This window comes from Sycon ciliatum, chromosome 4 (genome assembly GCF_964019385.1).
Source record: "Sycon ciliatum chromosome 4, ocSycCili1.1, whole genome shotgun sequence".
In the NCBI taxonomy this organism is placed as follows: Eukaryota; Metazoa; Porifera; class Calcarea; order Leucosolenida; family Sycettidae; genus Sycon; species Sycon ciliatum.
This window is the reverse complement of record NC_088646.1, coordinates 22,754,179-22,780,477: the sequence shown is the minus strand read 5'-3', so window position 1 is coordinate 22,780,477 and position 26,299 is coordinate 22,754,179. Positions and strand designations below refer to the sequence as shown.

Sequence of the window (26,299 nt, the reverse complement as noted above, 5' to 3'; positions counted from 1 at the left end):
CCACATCTTGAGTAGAATTCGCAGAATGTATCCCTCGTCTATTGTGTACTGCAGATATACAATTGGCACGTCTCCTTTTACACTCGTTTCTGTCTATACAGCGTTGTCATTCAATGCCCAAAGAACCTGGGCAGCTAACAGAACGCCAACCATACCACATGATGCACAAGTGGCAAAAAACTCGACATTCCAAGACACGCCTTTGCTCTACCAGTACTACATCGGACTTGGCGAATCCATAAACGTTCAGGGTCCGCTGCGACATGAGACAACTGTGGAGGTGAGGTGTGAAAGCAAGGCCAATTCTGATTGATTCCCGATTTCGAACATGTCCATGCTCTTCTCTTGTTCAAACACTCGTGACTACTTTTTCAAAGTAATAGACAATAGGCTACCTTCACTGCCCACACAGAGATCATTACCCAGGGTTAGAGCTCTATAACACAGAAGTCGTAACAATGCGGTAGCTGCAACTTCTCAAAACAAAGCAACCCATAGGGAACACAAGTTTAACAACATAACAGTCTCTTTCTGTGGCATGGCTTGTTTCTATTCTTTCTGCCCACGGAAGATCTTAGTGTCCAGCAAGAACAATCTCACTCTCAACCGTGCACAGCTGGGCGTGAAGTACGAGTACGCCTTGCCACTGGATGTGCGTGACACCCCCAAGTACAAGTGGGTGATGGTCTATACTCCCTGCTCAGTCACCTGCGGAACAGGTATGCTTTGCCAGTTCTAGTCCTCACTACCGTATCTTCAAGGTGTACATGAGAAGGTAGATACATTTCAACTTGTGTGTGTGGATTTGGACAATACATCACCGCTTCATGCAGGCTGGCATTTCTGTCTACTCCCAACCTGCAGGCCTACAAATGCGAAAGTATGCTTGTGAAAGCATTTCCACCCGGATCAAAGAGGACAATGCGAAATGCCGAGGGATCTGGCGCCCTTCCCGCAACACCGTACCGTGTACTCGCTCACCATGCTCGTAGGTCAATAGGTAGAGCTGCATGACTGGTCTGTAAGGATATTTGGCATGCCCTTTACTCACAGAGTGCATGAGCAGCAGGGGGGTTCAAGGGTGGGGGGGGGGGTAAGGCGTGGTTGAGGGGGAGGTTATTGAGGAATTCGGGTCTAATATCACGAAAAATGGCCAAACGTCTCTCTCAGTACCAACTCCCGCAATCCCGCTGGAGCCCCCCCCCCCCCCCACATACACCACACTAGTCCTGCCCACTCCAATCTGAAACACACTCACCGGTGCTGGTACATGGTGAACAGTGCATACCATTACGTCAGTTTACTCATGTGTTGGGTTGGTTCTAGGTAGTGTAGTCAGGGATCCAGAATTATTTTGGTGCTGATAGAATCCAGTTTGAAGTAGAGTCAACTTCGCTAATAACGACTGTGGATATAACGACAATTCGCGAATAGCGACAGAATTTCCATGCCCAGAGCAAAGTCCCATCAAACTGTAATACATATAACGAGACTTCGGGTATAAGGACACTTCGCAAATAAGGACACTTTTCTGATGCCCCGCCGAGTGTCGTTATACGCAAAGTTGACTGTACTTGCGCGAGTGTGTCTAATGTTAGTGTCATGCAAGGTCATCGCATGAGCTGATTGTCAAGTAACTGGTGTTAGTGGACATTGTAGTGCAAGTTGTAGTTCCTTGGTCCTGTTCTTTTCTTTGCTATAAATTATTCCTTGGCTCTCCATTCCAGTCCATCCGTGTCTGGTTCTATGTGATGTTTCCACCTCAGAGCGACGCCAGACTGCACACCTATCAACGGAGGATGGAGCACGCGGTCTGTTTATACTGCCTGCTCACGTCCATGTGGTGGTGGTGTGAAGTACCGCGATCGCACTTGCAACAATCCACGGTATGCAATGTGGATGTGCAAGCTTTGCTGCGCCACGTACCATTGTGTGTGTGTGTGTCGGTGTTGGTACCAGATCTACTTAAACTAGCCTACCTTGTGTACTGCATCAACGTGTTAATTGTTCAACTCAATACGTTCGTATTATGCTTTGTTTGTGTGCACTTAGACCAAGTTGCGGAGGAGCGGAGTGCATAGGACGATCTCGGGAGTATATCATGTGCAATAATCAGGTGCGCTACATATGATCCCTCAATTGCAGCAAGGTTTATGGTCACTACTGTTATGTAGCTTAACTATGGGAAAAGTGTTTGAAACTTCTCAGGACTGGACAGTGATCAGGAAATCGGAAGCCTTATTATTGTTCAATCAACAACTTCCTCTTTCTGGCTCTCACTACATGTTTTGTGATGTTGATGGTGATACTGCAGTGAGATGTATCTGCAATTAGATTTCACTTCCCTACTTTGCTCAGACCTCCGTCCATTCATTATGATGTACTGAACTAAGCATTGGAAATGTCTTTGAGACCCTGTTGCACAAAGGCATGTTACTACCGAAATTGTCTCTACTCCACAACCCAGGCATGGCTGCCACAGCTAACTAGAAAAGAGAGAAAGAGCAATACATGTATTAGTGCACACCCAAAGTCTGGGGCAGGTTGGCCAGGTACCAATCAATACCAAGGAAAGGCCAGTGTGAGTCTGCAAACACACTGTCCACACGACGCATTCTTGCCCAAAGAAAAAATGGAATTAAAAGAGTAGTTAGTTGGTCCTCTTTTCTTCTTACAAAAGATTAGTACAAGTAAATATATGCATGTATGTGCATGTATGTGCGCGTAAAATATTGTGTGTATGAACGTGCATATATGTTGTCGGTGGTTCAGGATTGTGACACCCGTGAGGAGTACAGCAGAGCGCGCCAGTGTAACCAGACGTTTGGAACCGACTCTGGACTTGTTCATCCATTCTATGGCGGTAAGTCACTGGCAGTCAGAAGTAATGGTTACACTACCATCTAAGTATTCTAGAATATGGCCACGCCATGTTTGTATCAGACTGCAGAGCCTCCCGCACAAAATATTGCAGACTGGGAAAAGATGCATCGTCATGCGAAATAATTATTGTGCTCGCGTTCTGAACGTGTGTGATGTGTAATTCACACAGTATGGGAACTTTAGCGTGGAAATGTATTTGGCACACTGACAATGGCGTGTGAAACCATACCAATTATTTAACACCAGCATCTGCATGCCGCACTCACACAGTGAACAACCAGTTTGGGGAATAGGAGGGTTTGTCAATTGCTTTGCCAGGCTCCGAGCGAGTGCCAGCTTAGAACTGTGTGAATGTGTATGTGTGGCAGCTGGGTAGGGCCCTGCTGCGGAGGCTGAGTGAGCAGTATTGAGGCAGCTGGGCACGGCCCCGGTTACGGAGGCTGAGTGAGCCGTATTGAGAGGCTGAGTGAGCCGTATTGAGAGGCTGAGTGAGCCGTCCGAGTGTTAGAGGCTGAATGAGCTGTATGAGGAGCATGGTAAGCAAGGTTGACTCCCCAAATGGAGAACCTCCTATTCACTGTCAACTGTAGGTAATGAGCACATGTTAGCGCTGGATGCCGTGTGTTCACTGTGTTGTTTTGTACAGGCAACCCATCACAGCACTGCACTCAGCTACAATGCTACCGAGGCGTGACGAAAGCCGTCCAGCAGCAGACAGTGCGAGTGGAGGACGGCACACCGTGCACACTCCACTCGAGAGATCGCTGTGTCAGCGGCAGGTGTGAGGTACAGTGCTACTGTGATTAGGCACATCTATGGAGGCAGGGGCAGGGGCAGAGGCAGGGGCAGGGGCAGGGGCAGGGGCAGGGGGAGGGGGGGGGGAGTAGTTGAGATCTAAACAATATCCAGGCTAAGACAGTGTAGTCTGTTCCATGTCAAAACATGCATTATCCAGTCGAAGATTTGTTACTCGCCATCATGCAATTCCTGTCGATTTTCTCCTCGGGTACACCTTGCTCACCCTCTATCAAATTGTTTGTGTTAATCAAAGGTCTGGCTATTGATATTTCCCCCTTTTGACTCACCGTTTTGCAGAGAGTCGGTTGTGACAATGTCTTCAACTCAACACTAGCCACAGACAAATGTGGCATCTGCGGCGGAGACAATTCAACTTGTCGTCAAGTTACGGGTCTATTTAATACCAGTGAGTGCACGTGTGTATGTGTGTGGTTCTGTGTGTGTGTGTGTGTGTTTGTGTGTGTGTCTGTGTGTGTATGTGTGTATGTGTGTATGTGTGTGGTCCTGTTTGCCCGTAGTAGAATAGTTGTGCCGAAATGAATTGTCCAACATACTCCTTTGGAGGCCCCATCTTTGATTTGCTGGTGTCTGCAATGGTAGCAGATCGTGTGTGTGTGTGTGTGTGTGTGTGTGTGCGTGCGTGCGGGCGTGTGCATGTGCGTGTTTGTGTATGCGTGTATACGTGTGCATATCAATGATTCGTTGAGTTGAGGCCAGTATGGAATTCACTGCCTTACTATATCTCTGCTTGTATACACGGGCTTCATGAGGAAGGGTGCACTTAAAATGAAGGATCTCAGGATTGTAGGATTGACACTAAATGTGTACGATACCTGCATGGCACTCTTTCCACTATGTTTGTCTATGTCAGGAGGATCGAGTTGGTACATCTCCTTACCAGTCAATACTGTCCGTGCCAAGATTCAGATGAGGCCAACCACCCAGCCCGTATATATTAGTAAGTAGTGGACTGCATGGCGTTATCCGAATCATTGTACCTGATGCTGAGTAACTTGAACAGCAAGATTAGGTTAGGACCATGTTACCACCGTGCATCTTACATGCGCACACAGTGGATACAGGGGAAGTCTGCATAGCGACAGTAACTAGGATGATCTACTCATGACATCACACTTAAAGGGGAAGTATACCCTAAAATCAAATTTTCACCAGTTGTAATCTTCGGGGTGCTGAGTCGAATGGTCTTGGTCCGAGGAAGCTGCGACGCTCCCTTCCTACTTGAATCCCAATCGAACTCGCGCACTTCCACCGAAACTGGGTGACTGCGCCCTACGAGATGGGGATTTGTATGCAAAATGTCACTAAAAGCGCCATTTCGTTCTTATAAAAGCACGGATGACCGCGATTGGCCCATATGTTGTAGTCTTTTGGACGCTGAGTCGACTGGTTTTGGTCCGAAAAGGCTGCGATGCAGCGTTCCTCCTTTATTCCCAATCGAACATGGTTGAAGAAGTGGTCACGTGCTCCTGCGTACACCAGTCACCTGGTCACCGTGCCTGCAGGGTACAACTTACTAGCCTGTTTGACCTTTTTTGGGTGCAGTCCTGTCACTCGAGTTGAACTCGAGTTGAACCTTGGTGTGAAAGTTGTCGCCTGCTGGCGCGGTGACCAGGTGATTTGGGCACCCAGGAGCACGTGACCGCTTGTTCAACCATGTTCGATTGGGAATAAAGGAGGAACGCTGCATCGCAGCCTTTTCGGACCAAAACCAGTCGACTCAGCGTCCAAAAGACTACAACATATGGGCCAATCGCGGTCATCCGTGCTTTTATAAGAACGAAATGGCGCTTTTAGTGACATTTTGCATACAAATCCCCATCTAGTAGGGCGCAGTCACCCAGTTTCGGTGGAAGTGCGCGAGTTCGATTGGGATTCAAGTAGGAAGGGAGCGTCGCAGCTTCCTCGGACCAAGACCATTCGACTCAGCACCCAGAAGACTACAACTGGTGAAAATTTGATTTTAGGGTATACTTCCCCTTTAACGCACTCTCCACATACAGGCATGCACCCGGCTCAGAACACATTGTTTTCTGGTTGGCATATCAGGGATATTGGGCGGAGCAGCTGGCGTGCATGAGAAAGACAGGTCGGCCTGCTCTGCGCAGGAGCTGTGACCCGGTGCACACATAGTGTGTGTGAGAGAGAGAGACAGACAGGTCGGCCTGCTCTGCGCAGGAGCTGTGACCTGGAGCACACAGAGTGTGAACGAGAGACGGTCGGCCTGCCGTGGGCAGGAGCTGCGACCGGTTGTGATTGAAAGGAGCCAGCTGCGGAGATAGACTGCCCTCACCCGATATAAGTATATTGACAAGAGTTGTACTGACACTATTATTGAGGAAATTATGGTGACAGTGATGGAGAGATAGTGATCCCCAGTCGAATGGGGTTGGGAGGGAAGGGGAAATTGACAACTGACGGACAAACCAGTGAACAGTCAAGTCGTCGGAAAGCAAAAGTGACAAAGGAGTCTCTCTTTTCTCTTTCTCTCTCTCTAAAGCAAGATTTGGAAAGCACGCGTGGGAGAGTGGCGCGCGCTGCGCATGCGCATGTATAGCAATGACATCATAATCAGATGCATGATCATCAGACTAAGTATGAGTGGTAGATGTTCCACGTTCGTTAACAGGGCTTAGCGCACACGCTAAACCACCAATAACACATAGATGTAGGCTATAACAACTTGGCACAAGACGTTGAAGCCATGGTCGTGCTACTTGTGCCTATTTTTGCCCATTTGTTTAGTTGCCAGAGACCCAGATCAGGAGAACTCACAGGAGTTTGTGATCGCTGTCCTAGACGTGGGTGTCAGCAGGGTGCGGTACAGCGATGCAGAGCTTGTTCACTCGCGCTACTTTGGCATCCCAGAGACCCTGGAAGTCAGTGGACATTTGAAGCGTCCGCTGAGAGTGGAAGTAAGCCCGGTTATTTCCGTGAAGCCAGTGATGTAACTTGTATGTCGAAGTGCTGTGCAGCACCGGATAATGACTGAGGAGACTTTCAGGATTTGGCCTTGTTCTTTATAGTGCCCTACAGAACTACGAAAGAATTTGATTTTAGCGTGAAAAGAGGTAGAAAAGATGACTGATAAGTTCTAAATGAAGCACTGCATTGCAGTCATAATTGCAGATAGTTTGCAGACGTTCCTAAACATGACACGATGTGATGGCATGCTTTGTACCTTTACCAAATCAACACTTCAAACACGACGGTGTTTGCTCAATGTTGGTCTCATTCACTGTAGATTTACCGTGGTCGAGCTACCACCTTCCGACCCACAGCAACGTATGACTACTCGGTTACTGCGCTGGAGTGGGGTCAAGACCTTGACCGTCCAGCCTGCCCGGTGACATGTGGAATAGGTATGTACTGATGCACGGTCAATCTGTTCACATTCGCTCCATAACTCAGTGGAGTGCACGGCAGCTTGAATAATGCTTGAGTGCTGTGTGCGCGTGATTGTTGGGCGGAGAACTTTGTCATGACTTGCTCTATGATTTCCTCAGTACAATTTTTTAACTTAATGGTTATGCTTAGGAGGGATATCCAGTCTTCGCTGAAGTGTTGAGGCAGTGCATCCAGCGTGTGTGTGCTTTCTGGTTTCTGGTTGTCAATGCCGTTCCAGGTGTTAAGACTGCAGTCGTGCAGTGCATGGTGGGAACAAAGTCCGTCAGCAATAGCCTCTGCAAAACCTTGAAGCTTTCCAAGCCTAGTTCTCTGAGACGCAAGCGCTGTCGTTCAGGAGCACCGTGTCCTATCGTGTATGTATTGCTATATCATAATAGAACATGTCCTAGCCTATTAGAGAGAGAGAGAGAGAGAGAGAGAGAGAGAGAGAGAGAGAGAGAGAGAGAGGTAGAGAGAGAGAGAGAGAGAGAGAGAGAGAGAGAGACAGACAGAGAGACAGAGAGAGGGAGAGAGGGAGAGCCCGTCCATTTGTCCATCCGTTTGTTTGTCCGTCCGTCTGTTCATTTGTCTGTTTGTCTGTCTCTCTGTATATCTGTGAGTGTCTGTATCTGTACTGTGTTTCATGATACAGGTATCGGTATGAATGGAAGCCATACCCATGGACTCAGTGGACACGCACTTGTGGAACTATGGTCCGGCAGCGCCACATTGTCTGCACACAAACTGCTACAACGGGACCAGACCGCGGCAGGGAAAGGGAAGTTCTTGAAGAGAATTGTGAGAGTAAGCAATTGCCTCAGCCGGAAACGGTAGAGTTACGACGGATGCGCTGTCCCGTATATCGCTGGCACACAGGTGATTGGAGAAGATGCTCGCGCAGTTGTGGAGGAGGTGTGCAGACCCGTCGTGTGCGTTGTGTTGTTTCCAGAGGTGACACGCCCGGCCTCACACAGGTCAGTGGTAGCTTGTGTGATGCCAATCGTCTGCCGCCCAATCAGCAAACCTGTTCCCGGCAAGCCTGCGTCGTAACGACTCCTGCTCCTCCACCAACCACCACACCAACCACCACTCCAACCACCACACCCACGACAACACCCACTACAACTCCAACCACTACACCCACCACCACGCCAACTACAACACCCACTACCACCCCGACTACCACACCAACCACAACGCCCACCACCACTCCTACAACAATACCCACGACGACACCTACCATTGCACCCACCAGTGAGCCGACGACCACATCAAGACTCACAATTCCTCCATTGACCACCGACATGCAGGTCATCACTGACTTCCTATCAACACCATATGATCCTGTAAAATCTCCGCATCTTGTGGTGACTACCCCGGCTCCTGCAACCAGCACACAAGCACCGTTTCCAGCAGTACTGACTGACCAAGCACCGCAAGCCTTCCTCAAGAAAGAGCATGTTGATCAGTTGAAAGCTGCATTACCACTACGATGGGTTATGGAGCCTTGGGGAGAGGTGAGTGTTCATGACTGTAGCTTTGGCCACCTGTACTTTGAGTTGAAGCAATTCTTTCACTAACGTCAGATATTGCTACCTCTTGCCCGTCTGAGCTTTGTCTATAATTGTTACTGTAGGCTTTGACTGACACCACCCGAGCTATGAACGTTTCTTGGAGCAGTGTGTTTGACTGAACGTGTATCAACAATTAACCTACAAGTAGTCACTGTGCCTGCTTGCTTTCCTTGACATCTCCAGGCATAAGCTTCATTCACTCAGTGAGTCACTCACTCACTCACTGTATCATTCACTCTCTCACACAAAATCTCATTCACACTCACACACACACAAACACACACACACACACACACACACACACACACACACACACACTCTAACTCTGTGTTTCTTTCACCCTTCATTCTCCTCTCGTTCCTTTTCCTTCCCTCCTCCTGCTACTGTTGTTCCTTCCGACTTTCACTCTTCGGCTATCTTTCTGCCATGATTTCTTTCTGCCATGATCTTTTCATTCTCTTCACAGTGTAGTATATCATGCCATCAAGGTGACCAGCATAGACGTGTCTATTGCATGCGACTCGGATCTGATCATGAGGTTGCTCTCATGTACAGGGATGAAGAGTGCCTAGAACACTTGCTGAACGAAGTCAAGCCTCACACTCTCCGCACCTGCAACACTGACTGTAAGTCTAAACACAATTGTACTTAGAGCACTGGAACTGGAAAGCCTGAATATGAATGATACTACAGTGTACTTGTACATAGCATAGTAGCCCAGTTTGTCAGTACAACAGTACTGTCAGGTGCAGAAGAACGGAGTGCCGAAGAACAACCAGGCTATAATTTCATCAAGCACAGCATACTAATGTATACAATCATGGTGACTCAACTGTGCACAGACCGTAATACGTGAAAATAAGAACGGTCCAGGCTAGGAGACTGCCCCCCCCCCCCCCCCAGTTCTTTGGCGACTGACAGTACTGCAGTGTGTGACCAATGTTTCAACTTCCATCAGGAACACATGGTAATACATCTCTGAACTATGTGCAACTCTTGATACTCTTGAAGCGCTGATACCCTGTTCCTTTTCGATTCGCGCCAATATAAAAATGCACAGTTCACTTCAGCCCAGAGTGAATTTCTAGACTCCACGACACATACAGTGGAATATCACTGATATGAATCAGTGTTCTTCGACACGCCACCATTATCACCTGTAACAGCAGCATGGGCGGTTGTTGCACATTTTAGTGCCGTGCACACAGATCAGAGAGAACGACTATTCCCATGGGAAGAAGTCCACTCATGGCTTGTCCAACTTGAATTAGAGAGGTTCTGCTATACGTGAAACATAGAGAAATCACGTAGAGAGCAGGTGTCTGGGTTAGAATCTACGGCTTCGCGTGTTTTGGGTCCAGATCTCTACGCTTAGATGAGGTTCTCCAATCTGGTGATTCGATTTTAATGATGTGACCGGTTTCCTGCGCAATCGATTTGCAGAACCCAGTGATAAACGAGAACTTAGTCATAAACACATTACTGTGACATTAGCCAAATGACGTCTCACTTACCTTGGGTAGCTAGCATGCCTTGACCTGGGCTAGGCCAGGGAAGAGATAACATGTAAACACATTGCACAAGCTTATATCGACTGAGAGGTTTGTTTCGAGATGCAGCCCAGGGCTCACAGCATCTGATGTACAGCCTCTTGACTCTATTTCTTCTGCACTGGCTCATCGGAAAAATGTGCTGTTCACTATAACTGACTTGATTGTTAGCAGCTGACAAGTGTCCAGCTGAACAGAAAGCAGATTCTGGCTCTTGGGCCGTGACTGCTGCAGGTTAAGAATAAACAGAGCCTATGCAATGAAATATGGACCTGCCTCGGGTGCAGTACTGTGATTGGCTAGGCAACTACTTGTATGTCACATGGCTTCAGGGTAACAGACAGTGCTGTATCCACGGTTGATTCTCTAGTCAAATGGCAGCTGCTGGTCGGGTGTCCACTATACATTGACGCCTAGCCCTCGCAGCTTTCCTTGCAATCCCAAACGGCTCCAAGTATTGATGTCCTGCATCGGCACGTTTACGATGATCCCGTCAACACCACCCATGTGCCTCGTTGATAGTTCATTCATATACATGTACTTGTACTACATCCCCAGCTTTCTCTTACCCTAGCCTTTCACCATGTTTTGTGTGCAGGAGACTATCTACATGCCATCGGTAGACAATGCAATGGCATCCGCCTATTCAAAGGCCAAGGTCACCTTGTGGCAAGTACTGAGTGTTGAGTTCAACTGGTGATGGGGATTAGTTTCTTGACTACCCATGCCATCATGACTACCCATGGCTTCATGCTGTACAGGACGTAAACTATAATTATCACCAATACTATAATTATGTATACACAATTGCCTACGGTATTGGATTTGATTGATTTGGTACCGATGACGAGTGAACAATGGAAATATCTTCTCGCCTCCCCCTCCCCCTGCCCTCCCCCTGTCCTCGCCTCTCTCTCTCTCTCTCTCTCTCTCTCTCTCTCTCTCTCTCTCTCTCTCTCTCTCTCTCTCTCTCTCTCTCTCTCTCTCTCTCTCTCTCTCTCTCTCTCTCTCTCTCTCTCTCTCTCTCTCTCTCTCTCTCTCTCTCTCTCTCTCTCTCTCTCTCTCTCTCTCTCTCTCTCTCTCTGTCTCTCTCTCTGTCTCTGTCTCTGTCTCTGTCTCTGTCTCTCTCTGTCTCTGTCTCTGTCTCTGTCTCTGTCTCTGTCTCTGTCTCTCTCTCTGTCTCTCTCTGTCTCTCTCTCTGTCTCTCTCTGTCTCTATCTCCTTTTTCTCCTTTTCTCTTCTCCTTCTCTTTCTTACATAGTCCTCTCTTGTCTTCCTCTTTGTCTGTCTCAATTGCTATGCTGCTTTCACTATCTGCGCATCAAAGTTAGCAATTGATGAGAGTTCCAGCCAAGCGGATGATGGTTCTGATCCATCAGTACACACAGCTATGCTAAGCTATAGTGTGCGACCCCATGTACATTTTCCCCTGGTGTCCCACCTCACTGCCTTTAGAGAGTGTTCCAAACACAGCATATCTGAATACAGCGGCCAGCTGGCAATGAATATTTTGCACTGTATAATACTACTTGATACCAATTTCCAATTTCTTATAATTATTTTCTGGCTTCTGCAACTCAAAGATGTTGAACATTGCATACTCTGATTATAAACATTGGCAGACTAAAAATTATGATCACGTTGTAACTTGGTTGGCTGTGCGTGAATGAATGACCATGTCATCTGAAATGATTTGTCGTGGAGCCAAGTCGGGCGACTTTATTGTTTCTCTTTCTGCTTTGTGTCAGACCGAGGCAAGCATGTGCAAGAGAGTCAGTAGGACAAACGCTGCACTCACCCCGGACATACCCTTACATGTCACTGTATTTACCCGGAAGGCGGCCACTAGATATATCCACTTATCCAAGCGCCATGCACCATTGCGGTGGACACTAGTCTTAAGCGTGGAAAGCTCCATCAACTGGAGCCAAGCTGCCTAGCTGAAGTGTACGGTGTAATAGTCAAATGGGGAGCACAATGCATGTTGTCCATTTTTGAAGTTGACTGATAGACTCAAACTATTGCATGGCACGTGGCAGTGGTACACACAGGCCGTGAACGTGACTTCCCTGATTGTTAGTAGTTCTGAGCAGGCTTTATACGGTTTGAGGCACTTTGTGATGATTGACATGCATGACCAAAGCCGTCGACAGCATGTGCGCAATCGTGCACCACCGACAGGCAAACCTGGCACGTTCTCACCCGTTTTCATGCTTGCTTGTTGTGCTGAGTGGCACTGCACTCATAGTGTTGCTCTGCTTCTCTTCCACACTCTGCTCAGGTGCGCTGGGGACGGGATTCCGATGTGGTCAGGTGCATGCGTGTCCGACAGCTGATCACATGTGGCCAGGCCACGCTGCATGCCATGCTTGTCATGCTTGACAGTAAGTGATGGTCTGCATGTCTTTCTTTATGTGTTCTCTACTGCTTGACAGGAGCGTAGCTCTGGATCGGCGGCTAGGACGCCCGAGGGTATATTCACACCAGCCTGGCAGGTCATTAGGACAAGGCAAGCCAGGAGCGTGCATCTGAGATGGTGCGATGATTTGTTTTGACTGCGCTGACAGGACAGCGTGCCTTGCAAATGATCTTGTGTTGTTTACATGCTGATCCATGGCTGATCTCCTTCGACGGTTGTGTCCTTGCAAAAAGTCCAGTAAGAACAACATCAACAACACAACATCAACAACGGCAACCAACAGCAATGGCAAACAAAAGATGAATGAGAGGTGCTGTCATGACTGCCTTCGACACTCGATAAATATCCATCACCCAAAGGCTGATCTAATCAGAAAACACTGATGGCCGGAAGAGGCTAGACTCAGACATTCATGTTTCTTTGTGCAATGCAATACAAGCTTTGACAAGATAAACATTTGCAGCGCAAGATAAACAAGACCAGGTGAAAGTGAACGGCTGAAGTCATCACTCTCCGGACCTGCTCCGCTGTGTCGCAGATGCAATGGGATGGAACGAGCCATCTTATCGACTGTGTGGATGACAGTGGTGGCTAGTGCGCGTGTATTCGGCTCCAAACATGGAGGGATACTTCTGGCCTTCGCACACCTGCTAGTGCTGACGAGATCTTGATATGGATAAGGCACGGTGACCGGACCGGTGGTGTGTAGCGGTGTGATAGTAGTGGGCAAAGGGTATACTGAGGTGTAATGCCTTTCCAGTGCCGCTGCAGCAAGCAGAGAATAGCTTGACATAGCCTTGTCAGCATGTGCGTGATTGATACTAGACACGGCAAGGAGCTCTTTCGGTTCACAATGAAAACGTAGAATTACTTCGTGCACAGCGATCCTGAAAAGACGACTGTATCCGCCAAGACAATGATCTGCCGGTGGTGTTTGATTTCTACTCAAACCAAGCCCCGTCCAGTAATCTTGCATCTAGAGGAGCGAGCAGATCACCATTTTTGTGGTAAGGCAATGTAAAGTGAAATGGCATAGTTGCGGCAGTATGGTTTACCAGGATACAACTTTCTGTTGCTAACATGGATGGACAGGAATGCTGCATGCAGCAACGAATCACTGAATCGCTGAGGTGGCTGTTTACATTCGTTGGTGCAGGCACATGTGATGGCACGTTTCCATATTTCCATGCCGGATGATGTTTTGATGCTCCTGGAAATGGCTTCGGAACTTAGGGGACAGAGACAGAGTGTGACTTAGTCCTTAGCTTGTAGAAGTCCTGATTGCACCACTCCAATGCAGCAGAAATCGTGCTAGTTCAGTCCGGGTTTTGATCCCGTAGCTGACATCCACCTTGCATGCCATCGTCGTAGGAATGTGCCAGACAGAATATTGATTTTAGGCCTGCAAGCTAGGATACGGTTGTGTAGCATGCATGCTGTGGAGGGGGAGGGCCTATACTCTGTAGAGCATTGCCGGGCAATGCAAAGCATGTTACAGAAGACTGGCAGTATCAACATTCTATGCAGCAGTCTGCTCTGGCCGGTTTCATATTGGAAATGGACAGCCCTGCTCTGTGGAACTTGTGAGATAGCACACAAGATGGCGTACTACTCCGATGAAGTACGTACTAGTACCAGAAGGCAAATTGAATGCAATGTATGTACATTGAGGTAGACCACTGCCTCAGAGTCTACACTGTTCCATGCCTAGAGACTCAGAGTCTACACTGTTCCATGCCTAGAGACTCAGAGTCTACACTGTTCCATGCCTAGAGACTCAGAGTCTACACTGTTCCATGCCTAGAGGTGTACTGCCTGACGGGAGATGACTTCAAACTGAAGCGTATATCTCACAGGTTCTCATCATGCATCAACACAGTGGACTATGATAGGTCCAATGCACATGGCTTACTGACCTGTGCTAGCCTAAGCAAATCCAGTACTGTCGCCGGGTGTCGAAGAACTGGGGGTCAGCCTCCTAGCCTAGGCCGCTCCTATTTTCATGAACTACAATCTATGCACAGTTGAGTCACCGTGTATACATTGGTATGCTGCGCTGGGTGAAATCCTAGCCTGTTCCTTCTTCTGCACTCCGTTCTTCGCCACACGACAGTACTAAATTCTCCATGAACGGCCATTTTCCATCCGGCGGTGAAGAGCATCATATTGCCCAGCCCTGGTGTTCACACTTCATGGACATGCAGAGCTCCCGCGGTCATGAGTGAAGAGAGCTAGTGAGTAGACATCATCACATACACGCTCCATATAATTATTATCGATACCTGCCTGGGTGGCCAATTTTGTGCCATGCCTGACTTGTTTCAAATCATGATGCCTGCATATCAGAACATTGGCCAGTAGTGGGTGGATACTTTCTGGCATGAACGAGCGGTATTTGATGGGGAGGTTTTGTCATGGTAATTGTTGCCATAGCTGCTATGAATACCCAGTGAATCACACTACTGGTTCACAGCCTGACGCCGGTATGGCTCCGAGTGGCTGAAATCTTTTCAAACTTAAGGTGACAGCTGGGGTCGTTTTACTGTATGCTGAGTTTTGCCGAGACACACACTCTCTCTCTCTCTCTGTCTCTTTCTTGTACTTCCGCTATGCACCTTTCAGGTTAATATTTCAGAACAGGTGGCTCAGAAGCAACTACAGTGTAGTCTATTCCTGTGCCCTGTGTAAGTGAGAGCAGTTATTGCTAAGGACAAGTCATTCAAATGTTGTTTTTGCTCAGCTCTACTCTGGCCAAGTGGAGTGTAAAGACTATGCAGTGCGGTAAAATCCAGCTCATTTGTTAGTTTCTGTAACGATGCCATCGCTTCCCCTAGGGAAGGCCTTTTAGATTGGTACGTATGGCAATCAATGTCCCTTTCCCTGTTGATAGTGAGTGAACGGACGGTGTGGGTGAAGGGCTGCAGGTCAGTTGGAGAAGATCCAACTTGTTTGTGCCTCAGTGCCCAGTGTAATACTTCTCCTTGTGGCTGTGTGGTCCTAGTGTGGACCCGAGCCCATGCTGATGGCATAGGTCACACAGCATGGGTACATCATCCTAGTCTTAATTTTAAACTGCACATCACAAAGTACAGTGAATCATTACAGTGCTCCCCAGCCCTGGTAATCACTGCTGTGGACCTTGCACAGTATGCCCCATTCATCATCTTCCAGCATGTCACACAGTAGTATAGGCTATACTGAACATCACAGCATGTTAACACTCAGCAGGGCAATGATGATAGTCACATTTTGGCCATGCTTGCCCACGCAGCACATAAACAAAGCTGTACTTGTACCTTGCCACCTGACTGCGGCGGTGGAGAACAGTTGTTGTATAAAATAATTATGTGAAAATGATGGAAGCCATAATATTAGGATTTGGACTAAGGTCAAGAAGGTGGTTAGCTAATAATACATTAGATGTTAAATTACACAGAAGAACAAGGCACAAGGTCAGTTTGTTGCAGCTCTGAGTTGCTATGAAATCATCAGGCAACAGGGGCAGATGTTAAAATTTAATTATAATTATAACAATGTATTTACCACTATGGCGCTACTGCCTTTAAGTATTAGCTAATGTGTTAATTTGAAATTGGTGTACTAGCTGTGCTAGTACTTGTTAGCAACAATCCGAACTAGCGCACACACTGCACTGCATTGCTTTGTACTGCATTCAAGACTGACGTCATGCGCTTTGTTTTGCTGCGTAATCACAAATGGCACCAGCCCATTTTTGCGGAAAAGAAAAACAAATCTTGCTTGCCCTGTTGTGCTCTTCCAGACAACGGATCGTGCTTCAGCAGTGTTTCTTTTCCTTTCGTAGCTTTGCTGCCAGCCCGAGTGTCACCTCGAGTCACTGTATTTCTTCAGTATGTCTGACCTTACTGTCGACACTGTCAAGGCAATGCCTTGCCAAGCCCTCCGCGGCGAGCCTTCTCAGCGCGGCTTGAATCCGAAAGGAAACTTAGTAAAAGTATTTTACAGGACCGTTTGCTGGCACAACTAGCCCTTGGTAGTGAGGTCTGCTCCGGCCAGGAGAACCAGCAACATGACAGTGCGGACACGGCTCGCGAGCCCAGAAGCCCGACGTGCACCAATGCCTCCTCCGCCAGCTCAGGTGACGCGGGCTCAACGGATCTCTGCGCTCCCGTACGGGACGAGGTGTAGTCGGCTCTGTCGGCCGCCATTTTATTATTATCGGAGAGCATTGCGCCGCTCCTCACCCAAGGCCAAGGCAATGCGGCAGCTGCCGCCACTACGCCAGGCCAAGCTCCTGTAATCCACCCGATCAGCCACCTGCACCAGCTGTGCCCAAGGCTGTGCAAGACCGTATCTTGCGAGGGGAGTTCGTAGATTTTTCAAGTTTGTTGCCTGAAATTCTTGCACACTTCCGGCCCAACATTCCGGCTGGTGCACAGCCCGAATAACGATAGCCAGCTAAATATCGTTGAGTCGGATGACGCGAAGCAGGTGCGTCGCAAGGTTCACGATAATTACACATGTAGCTACCCTGCTCGAGGCATGGACCACATACATGTCTGTTATCACGGCTGCTGCCCTACACCGCACTGCTGAACTGATTGCGTACCAGCAGTTGATCCTGACTGCTAACTGCCAGTTCTTCCCAAGCGCGTGGCTAGAGTACGACCGCCAGCTGCGGATGCTCGTGGCCCAGTAACCAGGCACGAAGAGGTTGGACACCATCGACGTGAACCTATGGCAGATAGCTGTCACAGGCCATGCACACCCAAAATGCGCTCAATGTAAGACGGTCCATCCAGGGGCGGTTTGTGTCCTTTTCGTCCCGAAGCCAGCAGCATTTACCTCCAGTGGTCGCAACCATACCAGCGACGGCCAAGAAATCTGCCGCAACTTCAATGGAGGTCGCTGTTCTTCGTCGTCGTGCCGCTTCTCCCACACCTGCAGCCAGTGTGGCAAGGACCACCCATGCATCATGTGCAACCAGCAGCAGCGCGGAGCCAATCGGCCACCCCGCCGCTCCTAGCAGAATGGCTACTGAATCGCTTGACTCGGTACGTAGCTTCTTTCCTGTACACTCTGCAGACACCACACTGCTAGCTGACCACTTTGCCCGCCTGTTACGTAACCACTCAGATCAATCATGTGTTGTGTATGTTCTCCATGGCCTGCGCCGTGGCTTTACTCTTGGATCTGCCGGCCAACACGACATTTCGGTTTTCTCTAATAATCTACCATTGGCTTGCACTCACTCGGCATTTATATTCGAGCAATTAGCTGCTTCCTGCGCCCGCAGCGAGACCACAGGCCCATTTCCGTCACCTCCATTTCAGTTCATGCGCCGCTCTGGTATTGGTGCCATCCCCAAAAAGAACGGCAAGCCGCGAATGATCCACCATCTGTCTAGTCCGGAAGGCACCGGCGCGAACGCCAGCATTCCTGCCGAGCCGCTCTCTCTCTGCACTACGCGAGCATCGACAACGCGATCAACATCATCATGTCATGCCCACAGCCTGTGTATTTGTCCAAGCTCGATGTACGCAGTGCATTTCGGCCGATCCCAGTCCGCCGCCAGGACTTCGCTGGGAAGGCTCCTACTACTACGAGCGCTTTCTGCCTTTCGGCCTCCGCTCCAGCCCAGCCGTCTTTGACTCAGTAGCCACAGCAGTCAACTGGATCATGCAGCACGAGTTTGCTATAGATCACCGGCTTCACTACCTCGATGACTTTCTCGATATCTCCACTGGTTTGGCTGCAGCCAACCAGCAACTCACCATCTCCCCTCCGGGCGTTCACGTATCTCGGCACTCCTCTTTGCTCCATCCCAGCTCGAAGGGCCATCACCATCATTGACCTTCCTTGGTATTGTCCTAGACTGCGAGCGCCACGAAGCTCGGCTACCAGAGGACAAGCTGTCCGAGATCCGTGCGCCACTCATGGCTACTATCAGCGAGCGCAGCATCGGCCAGCGTCAACTCGAGTCCCTCCTGGGGAAGCTCACTTTTGCTGCCCGAGTCATCGTTCCTGGACACACATTCATGCGTGAACTATGATCAGCGTGCCCTGAACTGTATCTGTGTATGCGAGTGCGGTGCATAAAGCCCACCTTGAGAATGGGTTTGCCGGCCCCTTAGTAGATGCGTGGCTTCTGAAGAGGGTGTTGAAGGGCATCCAGCGATGCCATTGTACGGCTGCACTCACCCCTCGCCTTCCTATAACTATGCCAATCCTACGACACCTGACGGATGCACGCCGGAAAAGTAGTATCCTGAATGGCCATGACAAGCTGCTCTACCAAGCCGCCATGCTGCTTCTTTGGATTTCTTCGGTGCGCTGAATTCACTAATGGCATCACACGGGGCTGTACTAGCTCCCCTGGTGACGGACACCTGCAACTCTTCCTGCTTTCATCCAAGACGGACCCATTCGGTAAAGGCGTTACTAGTGACATTGGCCCGTCTATACCGCCGTACTGCCCGGTCCGTGCCATTGTTAGCTACCCATCTGTCACTCGTCGCGAGGGACCGGAGCAACTCTTGTTCGTACTCTCGAACAGACAGCAGCTGACCAGGCAGTCATTCACAGTAACAGTATGGTCTCTTGTCGCTGCGGCCGGTGTACCATCCCAGTCGAACTACTCCGGGCATTCGGTCCACATTGGTGCAGCCACCACCGCTGCTATGGCTAGTGCCCCCGACTCCTTCTTCCGAGTGGCAGGTCAGCGGAAAGAGCGATGCGTGTCTACGCTACATCCAGACTACAACAAGCGCATAGCGCCAGCTATCGTCCCGGCTTGCTGCCGTGCCATGGATGCCATGATCCCCAACTCGGGTGAGTAATGAGCTACTGAACTCTAGCTGCGCAATGCTTGCCTGTGCTGACATTAATTGACCCTTGCTGTGCGTCAATAGTGCTTAGCTAACGGAGTGCTGGTTTCATGGGTCCACTCTCACAACTGGTGTTATCTAGCTATTTGCTGCGGCTCTGCCTTGCGCTATATTACATCCATTTAGCATTGCAGCTCTACGTTGAGCTAACAGCAGCTCTACTTTGAGCTAACAGCAGCTCTACTTTGAGCTAACAGCAGCTCTACTTTGAGCTAACCTCAGCTCTACTTTGAGCTAACCGCAGCTCTACTTTGAGCTAACAGCAGCTCTACTTTGAGCTAACCGCAGCTCTACTTTGAGCTAACCGCAGCTCTACTTTGAGCTAACAGCAGCTCTACTTTGAGCTAACAGCAGCTCTACCTTGAGCTAACAGCAGCTCTACTTTGAGCTAACAGCAGCTCTACTTTGAGCTAACAGCAGCTCTACTTTGAGCTAACAGCAGCTCTACTTTGAGCTAATCGCAGCTCTACTTTGAGCTAACAGCAGCTCTACTTTGAGCTAACCGCAGCTCTACTTTGAGCTAACCGCAGCTCTACTTTGAGCTAACCGCAGCTCTACTTTGAGCTAACAGCAGCTCTGCTCTGAGCTAACACCAGCTCTACTTTGAGCTTCAAACCAGTTGTTTCGAAACCAGCACTCCTCAATCCAAAGATGCCTCTTTGTTGACTTGTTTGTGTGAGGGATGGGGCTAATGGTGTACTAGCTGTGCTAGTACTTGTTAGCAACAATCCGAACTAGCGCACACACTGCACTGCATTGCTTTGTACTGCATTCAAGACTGACGTCATGCGCTTTGTTTTGCTGCGTAATCACAAATGGCACCAGCCCATTTTTGCGGAAAAGAAAAACAAATCTTGCTTGCCCTGTTGTGCTCTTCCAGACAACGGATCGTGCTTCAGCAGTGTTTCTTTTCCCACCATCCCTCCCTATCCAACTTATTCACACCATCATAATATTATCGTACCCACTAACCGGGTCCACTCTCACAACTGGTGTTATCTAGCTATTTGCTGCGGCTCTGCCTTGCGCTATATTACATCCATTTAGCATTGCAGCTCTACGTTGAGCTAACAGCAGCTCTACTTTGAGCTAACAGCAGCTCTACTTTGAGCTAACAGCAGCTCTACTTTGAGCTAACCGCAGCTCTACTTTGAGCTAACCGCAGCTCTACTTTGAGCTAACAGCAGCTCTACTTTGAGCTAACCGCAGCTCTACTTTGAGCTAACCGCAGCTCTACTTTGAGCTAACAGCAGCTCTACTTTGAGCTAACAGCAGCTCTACCTTGAGCTAACAGCAGCTCTACTTTGAGCTAACAGCAGCTCTACTTTGAGCTAACAGCAGCTCTACTTTGAGCTAACAGCAGCTCTACTTTGAGCTAATCGCAGCTCTACTTTGAGCTAACAGCAGCTCTACTTTGAGCTAACCGCAGCTCTACTTTGAGCTAACCGCAGCTCTACTTTGAGCTAACCGCAGCTCTACTTTGAGCTAACAGCAGCTCTGCTCTGAGCTAACACCAGCTCTACTTTGAGCTTCAAACCAGTTGTTTCGAAACCAGCACTCCTCAATCCAAAGATGCCTCTTTGTTGACTTGTTTGTGTGAGGGATGGGGCTAAAGAGTGATAGATTCTGTGATGGGAGGTGAAGAATATAGTCAGTTGGTCAGAGCATGCCGATAGAATATGTTAGAGATTAATTGATGCAGATTATTGCATAGAATATGTTAGAAGCATATCGGTGTTGATTATTGCATAGAATGTTAACGGTGGAGGGAAACAAATCAAACACTGTGCTAACATCCCAAATATGTTGCTCAGCTGGGCGGTACTGAAGATAGTAGGTACAACCTTTCAACAAATCAAAAAAAAACTACGCCTGAAATTACCGTTCCATTGTGGAAAACATGATTCTGCAGCATGACTGCATGACATGGGTGCACACGTGTTTCATGTAATCTTAAGGGCTAACTATTCAATCATTGGCTATTGTCACTCAAGGGATTAGACAAAACTAGGCACGGAAACGTTCTGGTTAGCGAACTATTTCCATTGTCTATTTGCCGTGCATTGTTTGGACCCACTCACAATGTGAATAGCCGATCTTTTTGAATTTGAATTCCCATTTCTCTTTGCCATTGCGCTTACATTCACCTCTCCGCTTGAAGAGCACTTGCCGGTTGATGGCAATCGGCAGACAGTAGTATCCTCGATATGACTGCATCAGCCTCAGTCTTGGGTTGGGTCTGCATTCTACCGAAGGCACAACACTGGGATAGCGATCCACGTCTGTATCCCACCTTGGCACCGAGTTGCAGATGGATACATTAACAGCTGACCAGGGTGCCTGTATGTCTCTGGCTGTACTGTTCATCTGCAGCAGGTAGCGCTGGAGAAGCTGCTTCCGATTGGCCTTCTTGCAGCGCTTCCTGCTTGGCTGAGGGACGGTGATTTTCGACGAGCCGGACCCTGTTTCATGATTTGTCTGATTAACGGCTACTTCTGTGTCTTCTTGATTGCGGCTTTGCTGCTGTGCAGATTCTGTGTAGAGGAAACAGAAACCAGATCCAAGAATACATGAGACAATATACTTCAGGGTTTCAGCACACCCATCGACCAAAATTGAAAGTTACACCACTGTCCCGCCTGTCTTTTGATCTCTATTGATGCATCTGTCTCATCGCGGTAGCCTGTGCGGTGATCATGCCATCATTCATGGTTAGGCACATGTGAGCAATCTCACCACTCCATGAAGATAGCACATAGTAGCGCTGTAGCTCATGTGTGTGCATGCTTACAGTAGGGCTGCAATAGGCTATGGCTCCACATCCCTCACCCACTGGTCTGTATGCTCGTGTGAGCAAGGAACTACTTCGACCATTTTGACTGTTTATACAATGAAGTAGCGTCCAGTCATCCAGTCATCATGGTCATGATGTACACTGCTTTTGGAATGTAGAAGTAAGTCCACGCTTACTAGCATTCCCTCTGACCGGAACCTAAATCACCTAACCCTGAACGTAATCACTGATGGTGTGTAGTATAGCTATTAGTATTACTGGTGGTGGCAGTGCAATGCATTGCCACACACACACGCACAATACATTCCTAGACAATGTCATCTTGCTTCTTAGGAAAACAAGGCATAGATCCGATTATGCACGAGCAAGTATATGCAAAAAAAGGCCAGTACTAGTATATGCAATGCGATTTGAATCGGCCTCGATAGCGGTTAAACCTGGTAGTGTACGCCGTAGACCATGTGGACAGGCTGCACCGGTGTTATGGGAACAATGGAGAAGACCAAAAGGTGCCGTGGAGCCCTCTACATAATGACATACGTTGTGCTGCAAACCTTCAGGGGCAAGGGCAGGCTACTGATCGTGAACCGGCAGGAGCTCTTCGGAGACCCAGGGTCGCCACTCTAGTTTCCTTCAGGCTATTTTCGTTGCTTTTATTTTCGCAATAGACAAGCGTGAATAAGACCAACATGTGCAGGGCAGTTGCTCCTTTTCGGAGGCCTAATTGGCAAAAAGCCAAGGGCTGACAGTGCAAAGTGCTTGCGACCATTTTGTGGCAGTGACGTGGTCCCGACTTCTGGCTCCGGAGCTCCAGAGAATTGACTTGCACATTGTATTTATCTGGGGCCAAGTCACGCTACTCCAGATCACAAAACAGCGGGTGGTGTCATGAGCACGAGCTACTGTGAGCGTGACGTCAAACGGACCACTGTTCTCACTCCTGCTGCACATGGTCCGCGCTCGCAGGCTATCGCCATGATCGGCCATGGCCACTAGTATCAGTGTATCCCCAGTCTGTGCGAAGTAGTGCCAGTAGTCAAGGGTGAGCTATGGCTGCTGTCGCCGGACTCTAGACTAGAGTAAGAGGACGCAAGGCAAAGGAACGCAAGCGTATGGGCCAGGATTTCCATGGTCGACATGATTGTACTGGATTTAGAGACCTGTGACATGCAAAGATGCATGCTGTACGCCGCAAGACTGATACCGGGTCGGTGTCTAGCTCGGCCAAGGTTGAAGCAAATGCCAAGGGAGCCAGGCAGCCAGACAAGCACTGCAACGCGTCATCATGGTCATGGGAAATAAGAAGAGCAGCATTGCTTGCGGGGTATGAGTCTGGCGATCAAGTCAGTAAACTCACGCCATACGCCAGTATACTCGCACCTACCGACCGACACACCTACACACACACATCTCAGCTGCAGAGTGTAGCCAGACTCAATACAAGAAGCAAGCAGGAAGAAGACGGTTGCGTATCCTTCAAACACCTGAAAACACCTGAACGGTAGAAAAGACCAATGGTGGAGCCTGTACAGCTATTCAAGTGTCTTTCTGTTACACTGCAGTTGCACTGACGAATAATCCACAAGCATATCGTTAATACCCCTAATTGAATAAGGATAAGTGATAATACAAAGATATTGACAAGGTGTTCCTGTTTACAAGTATTTCAAACTCACCGGTTTCGGCCGATGATTTGCCATCTGCTTTGCGGTCGAGCGGAGCACACCAACTATCTCCCATCAAGCTGAGAAGCAGCAGCAAAATCAAGCTGAGGCGCCATACCAGCAACTGCCTCTTGAAGAGAGCCAATACGCACCAAGGAGCACCATCTGAGCGAAGCATCTTCAGCAACTGCCCCGAGCAACACTGCGTATGCTGGCCGACCGGTGCCTTGCAACTGGCGTATACGTAATCTAGGATCTACCGGTATGGGCTTAGGCACAGGCTCTTCAATCCTGACGTTACGCCAGCAGCTGTAACCTGTATTAGGCCGTCTGAAACTGCGGAAAGCGTGGGAGCAGACAGAAATGTTATCGAGTCGGTGATAAACTGCGAAGTCGACGAAGTCTCGAGGCAACTTTGTAGGCCTCCTTTCCCTATTGCCGCTAGTCGGATGCTCTGCTGTTCCCTCGCCGTCTGCAGCCTGTAGAGGGATGGGAGGTGGCAGTGCTCGAGTTGTCTGCAGCAGCATAGCCTGGAGATGCAGCTAGTTGCAGCACCATTCGATAGGGTCAAGGAACTCGGTGGCTAGGGGCATAGGGAGAGCTGTCAGCCTGACACAACCATTGTTTATACGAGTCTCTAGTATTATGATCATCAGCCTATGGCTTGCCGGGCCAGGGTATGCACTGCTTTGTTTTTCACGTGATCAGAAAGGTCAGCACGTACCTGTATTATTACTGGTTTCGTGTATGACAGTGTAGACACACGGACTAGCTATTTTGACACATGCTTTGGCAGCCTGAGACCGAGAATCAACACACACTTTCTCCAGCTTCGGTTACAAGGAAAGACCGTGGCAGTCGACTACTAGTCGGTCAGACCAGCACGTTCGCAAGATGGCAATGCAAGTCAGTGTTCGGATTGCTTTTTTCGACGACTGTTGATGGCTCGGACTCGGAGTCAACGAGTCGTTGCCTACAGCGTTATATAGATCATGGGCGACAATATCCTGTGCATTGTACTGTGATAAGGGTGGGCCTAAGACAGTCAGTCCTATAGCACATGTATCCTGTTTTGTGAGTACAAAGGTGGATCTATTGTTTGGACCGTCACCAATGCCAGCACTATAACAATATGGGTGTCTAGCCATGCCTAGTGTCCTAGCTATGTTTCATTGGTTTCTGCCGAATCACTGCAGGGGTTTGGATCCGGGTGTTGGTAGGTGGCGATGGCGATAGCGCTCCCTACGGTTGGGGTGGCAGTGTCAGTTAGTGCTGTGCGCTGACATCAACACTCAAGCTTTAGTTCTCCTCCAGACAAGCGTTGCAAAGGAGCAAGATTGATCCTGAGCTCATCTCAGGTCCGATCATAGCGGCTTGAAGGTCTTTGGTTGATTGCCTGTCATAGATGTTTACACCAGAGAAACCAAGGTTGAACTTGCTTGACATAACCCTGCATAACTGGGGGTTGGAGAATGGGCCCATCAGTTCATCGAACGTCTCCTAGTTGACTGGTCTAAAGTTGTTCCCTGCGAGCATATAACATTAGTTAATATGTGTCAGCGTGATTTACCAAGGTTCTGAATCCGGCGCGAATATTGACACTTAACTGAGATGCGTCGGTTCCGTCAAACTCAAATGCGAAGAATGTTATGGGTCACCAACCAATGACGCAATCACGTAACCACCAAATCATTCCACCGCTACGTGAAGATTATGTTGTGAGAGCAAATCCTCTAAGATGGCCATGGGCGCCCGCGGAATGTAACTTATACACAACAAAACATAGCAGACTGTAGCCATATTCACACATTGCATTCTGGAACTTTCGCAATGATCCTATTAGAACCACCAGAAGTAATATGAATGACTCATCAACAGCTACAGAGCCAAGGGAAAGTCCTGCCAACGTCTCTACAACGAGAATACTCCAGTATGAATGAGCTTCTTTTGATCCGTCTTGACAAACAGTTTAGAATTTGCCCGATGGTTATGGATGATTAACCCTGGATATGACCACAGTTTGCTAACAAACACGTGTATATATGCAGTAAACTAACGTAATGTTCGTATGTATCCACGTTACCACCGGCGATACAATTGTGTTAAGAAAAACACAACGAGGTTAGAGAAGTTCCGCTAGTGCCAGGCCACCACCATGCCTTATCAGTGAGGGTGGCAGATTGCATGCAGCAATGCAAGTGGCGAGGGTGAGAATACTGATGGTAAGCTTACAACCAGTGCCCGAAAGGGGACAAAACCCTTCAAAGTTTGCTCCATTCACCCTCATTCCTAGCAAGTGCAGTCAGGCAGTATCGAGAGTAAATAAGCTCCACCCCACTGCGCACT

General features: G+C 48.7%; 1 protein-coding gene and 1 long non-coding RNA gene across 3 annotated transcripts in view; both read left to right on the top strand.

The window, feature by feature from the left end:
• The window catches only part of LOC135813472 (A disintegrin and metalloproteinase with thrombospondin motifs 18-like), a 12,301-nt gene extending 356 nt beyond the window's left edge, over positions 1-11,945 (top strand). The window contains exons 2-16 of the mRNA XM_065326564.1: positions 55-280; positions 572-719; positions 865-988; positions 1,767-1,886; positions 2,053-2,116; positions 2,773-2,863; positions 3,530-3,669; positions 3,979-4,087; positions 4,553-4,639; positions 6,445-6,614; positions 6,944-7,061; positions 7,325-7,460; positions 7,739-8,603; positions 9,127-9,286; positions 10,809-11,945. Coding sequence (XP_065182636.1) covers positions 55-280; positions 572-719; positions 865-988; positions 1,767-1,886; positions 2,053-2,116; positions 2,773-2,863; positions 3,530-3,669; positions 3,979-4,087; positions 4,553-4,639; positions 6,445-6,614; positions 6,944-7,061; positions 7,325-7,460; positions 7,739-8,603; positions 9,127-9,286; positions 10,809-10,810 — 2,560 coding nt within the window. The 3' untranslated portion in view covers positions 10,811-11,945. The remainder of the gene's footprint in view (positions 1-54; positions 281-571; positions 720-864; positions 989-1,766; positions 1,887-2,052; positions 2,117-2,772; positions 2,864-3,529; positions 3,670-3,978; positions 4,088-4,552; positions 4,640-6,444; positions 6,615-6,943; positions 7,062-7,324; positions 7,461-7,738; positions 8,604-9,126; positions 9,287-10,808) is intronic.
• Positions 11,946-13,399: 1,454 nt separating this feature from the next.
• On the top strand, positions 13,400-22,002 carry LOC135815083 (uncharacterized). 2 transcript variants are annotated; one of them, XR_010553260.1, is made up of 3 exons: positions 13,400-13,636; positions 15,252-15,313; positions 21,869-22,002. It is a non-coding gene; the product is annotated as an uncharacterized LOC135815083 (long non-coding RNA). The 2 variants fall into 2 exon arrangements; XR_010553261.1 differs by lacking the exon at positions 13,400-13,636 and adding an exon at positions 14,501-14,863.
• The last annotated feature ends 4,297 nt before the right edge of the window (positions 22,003-26,299 follow it).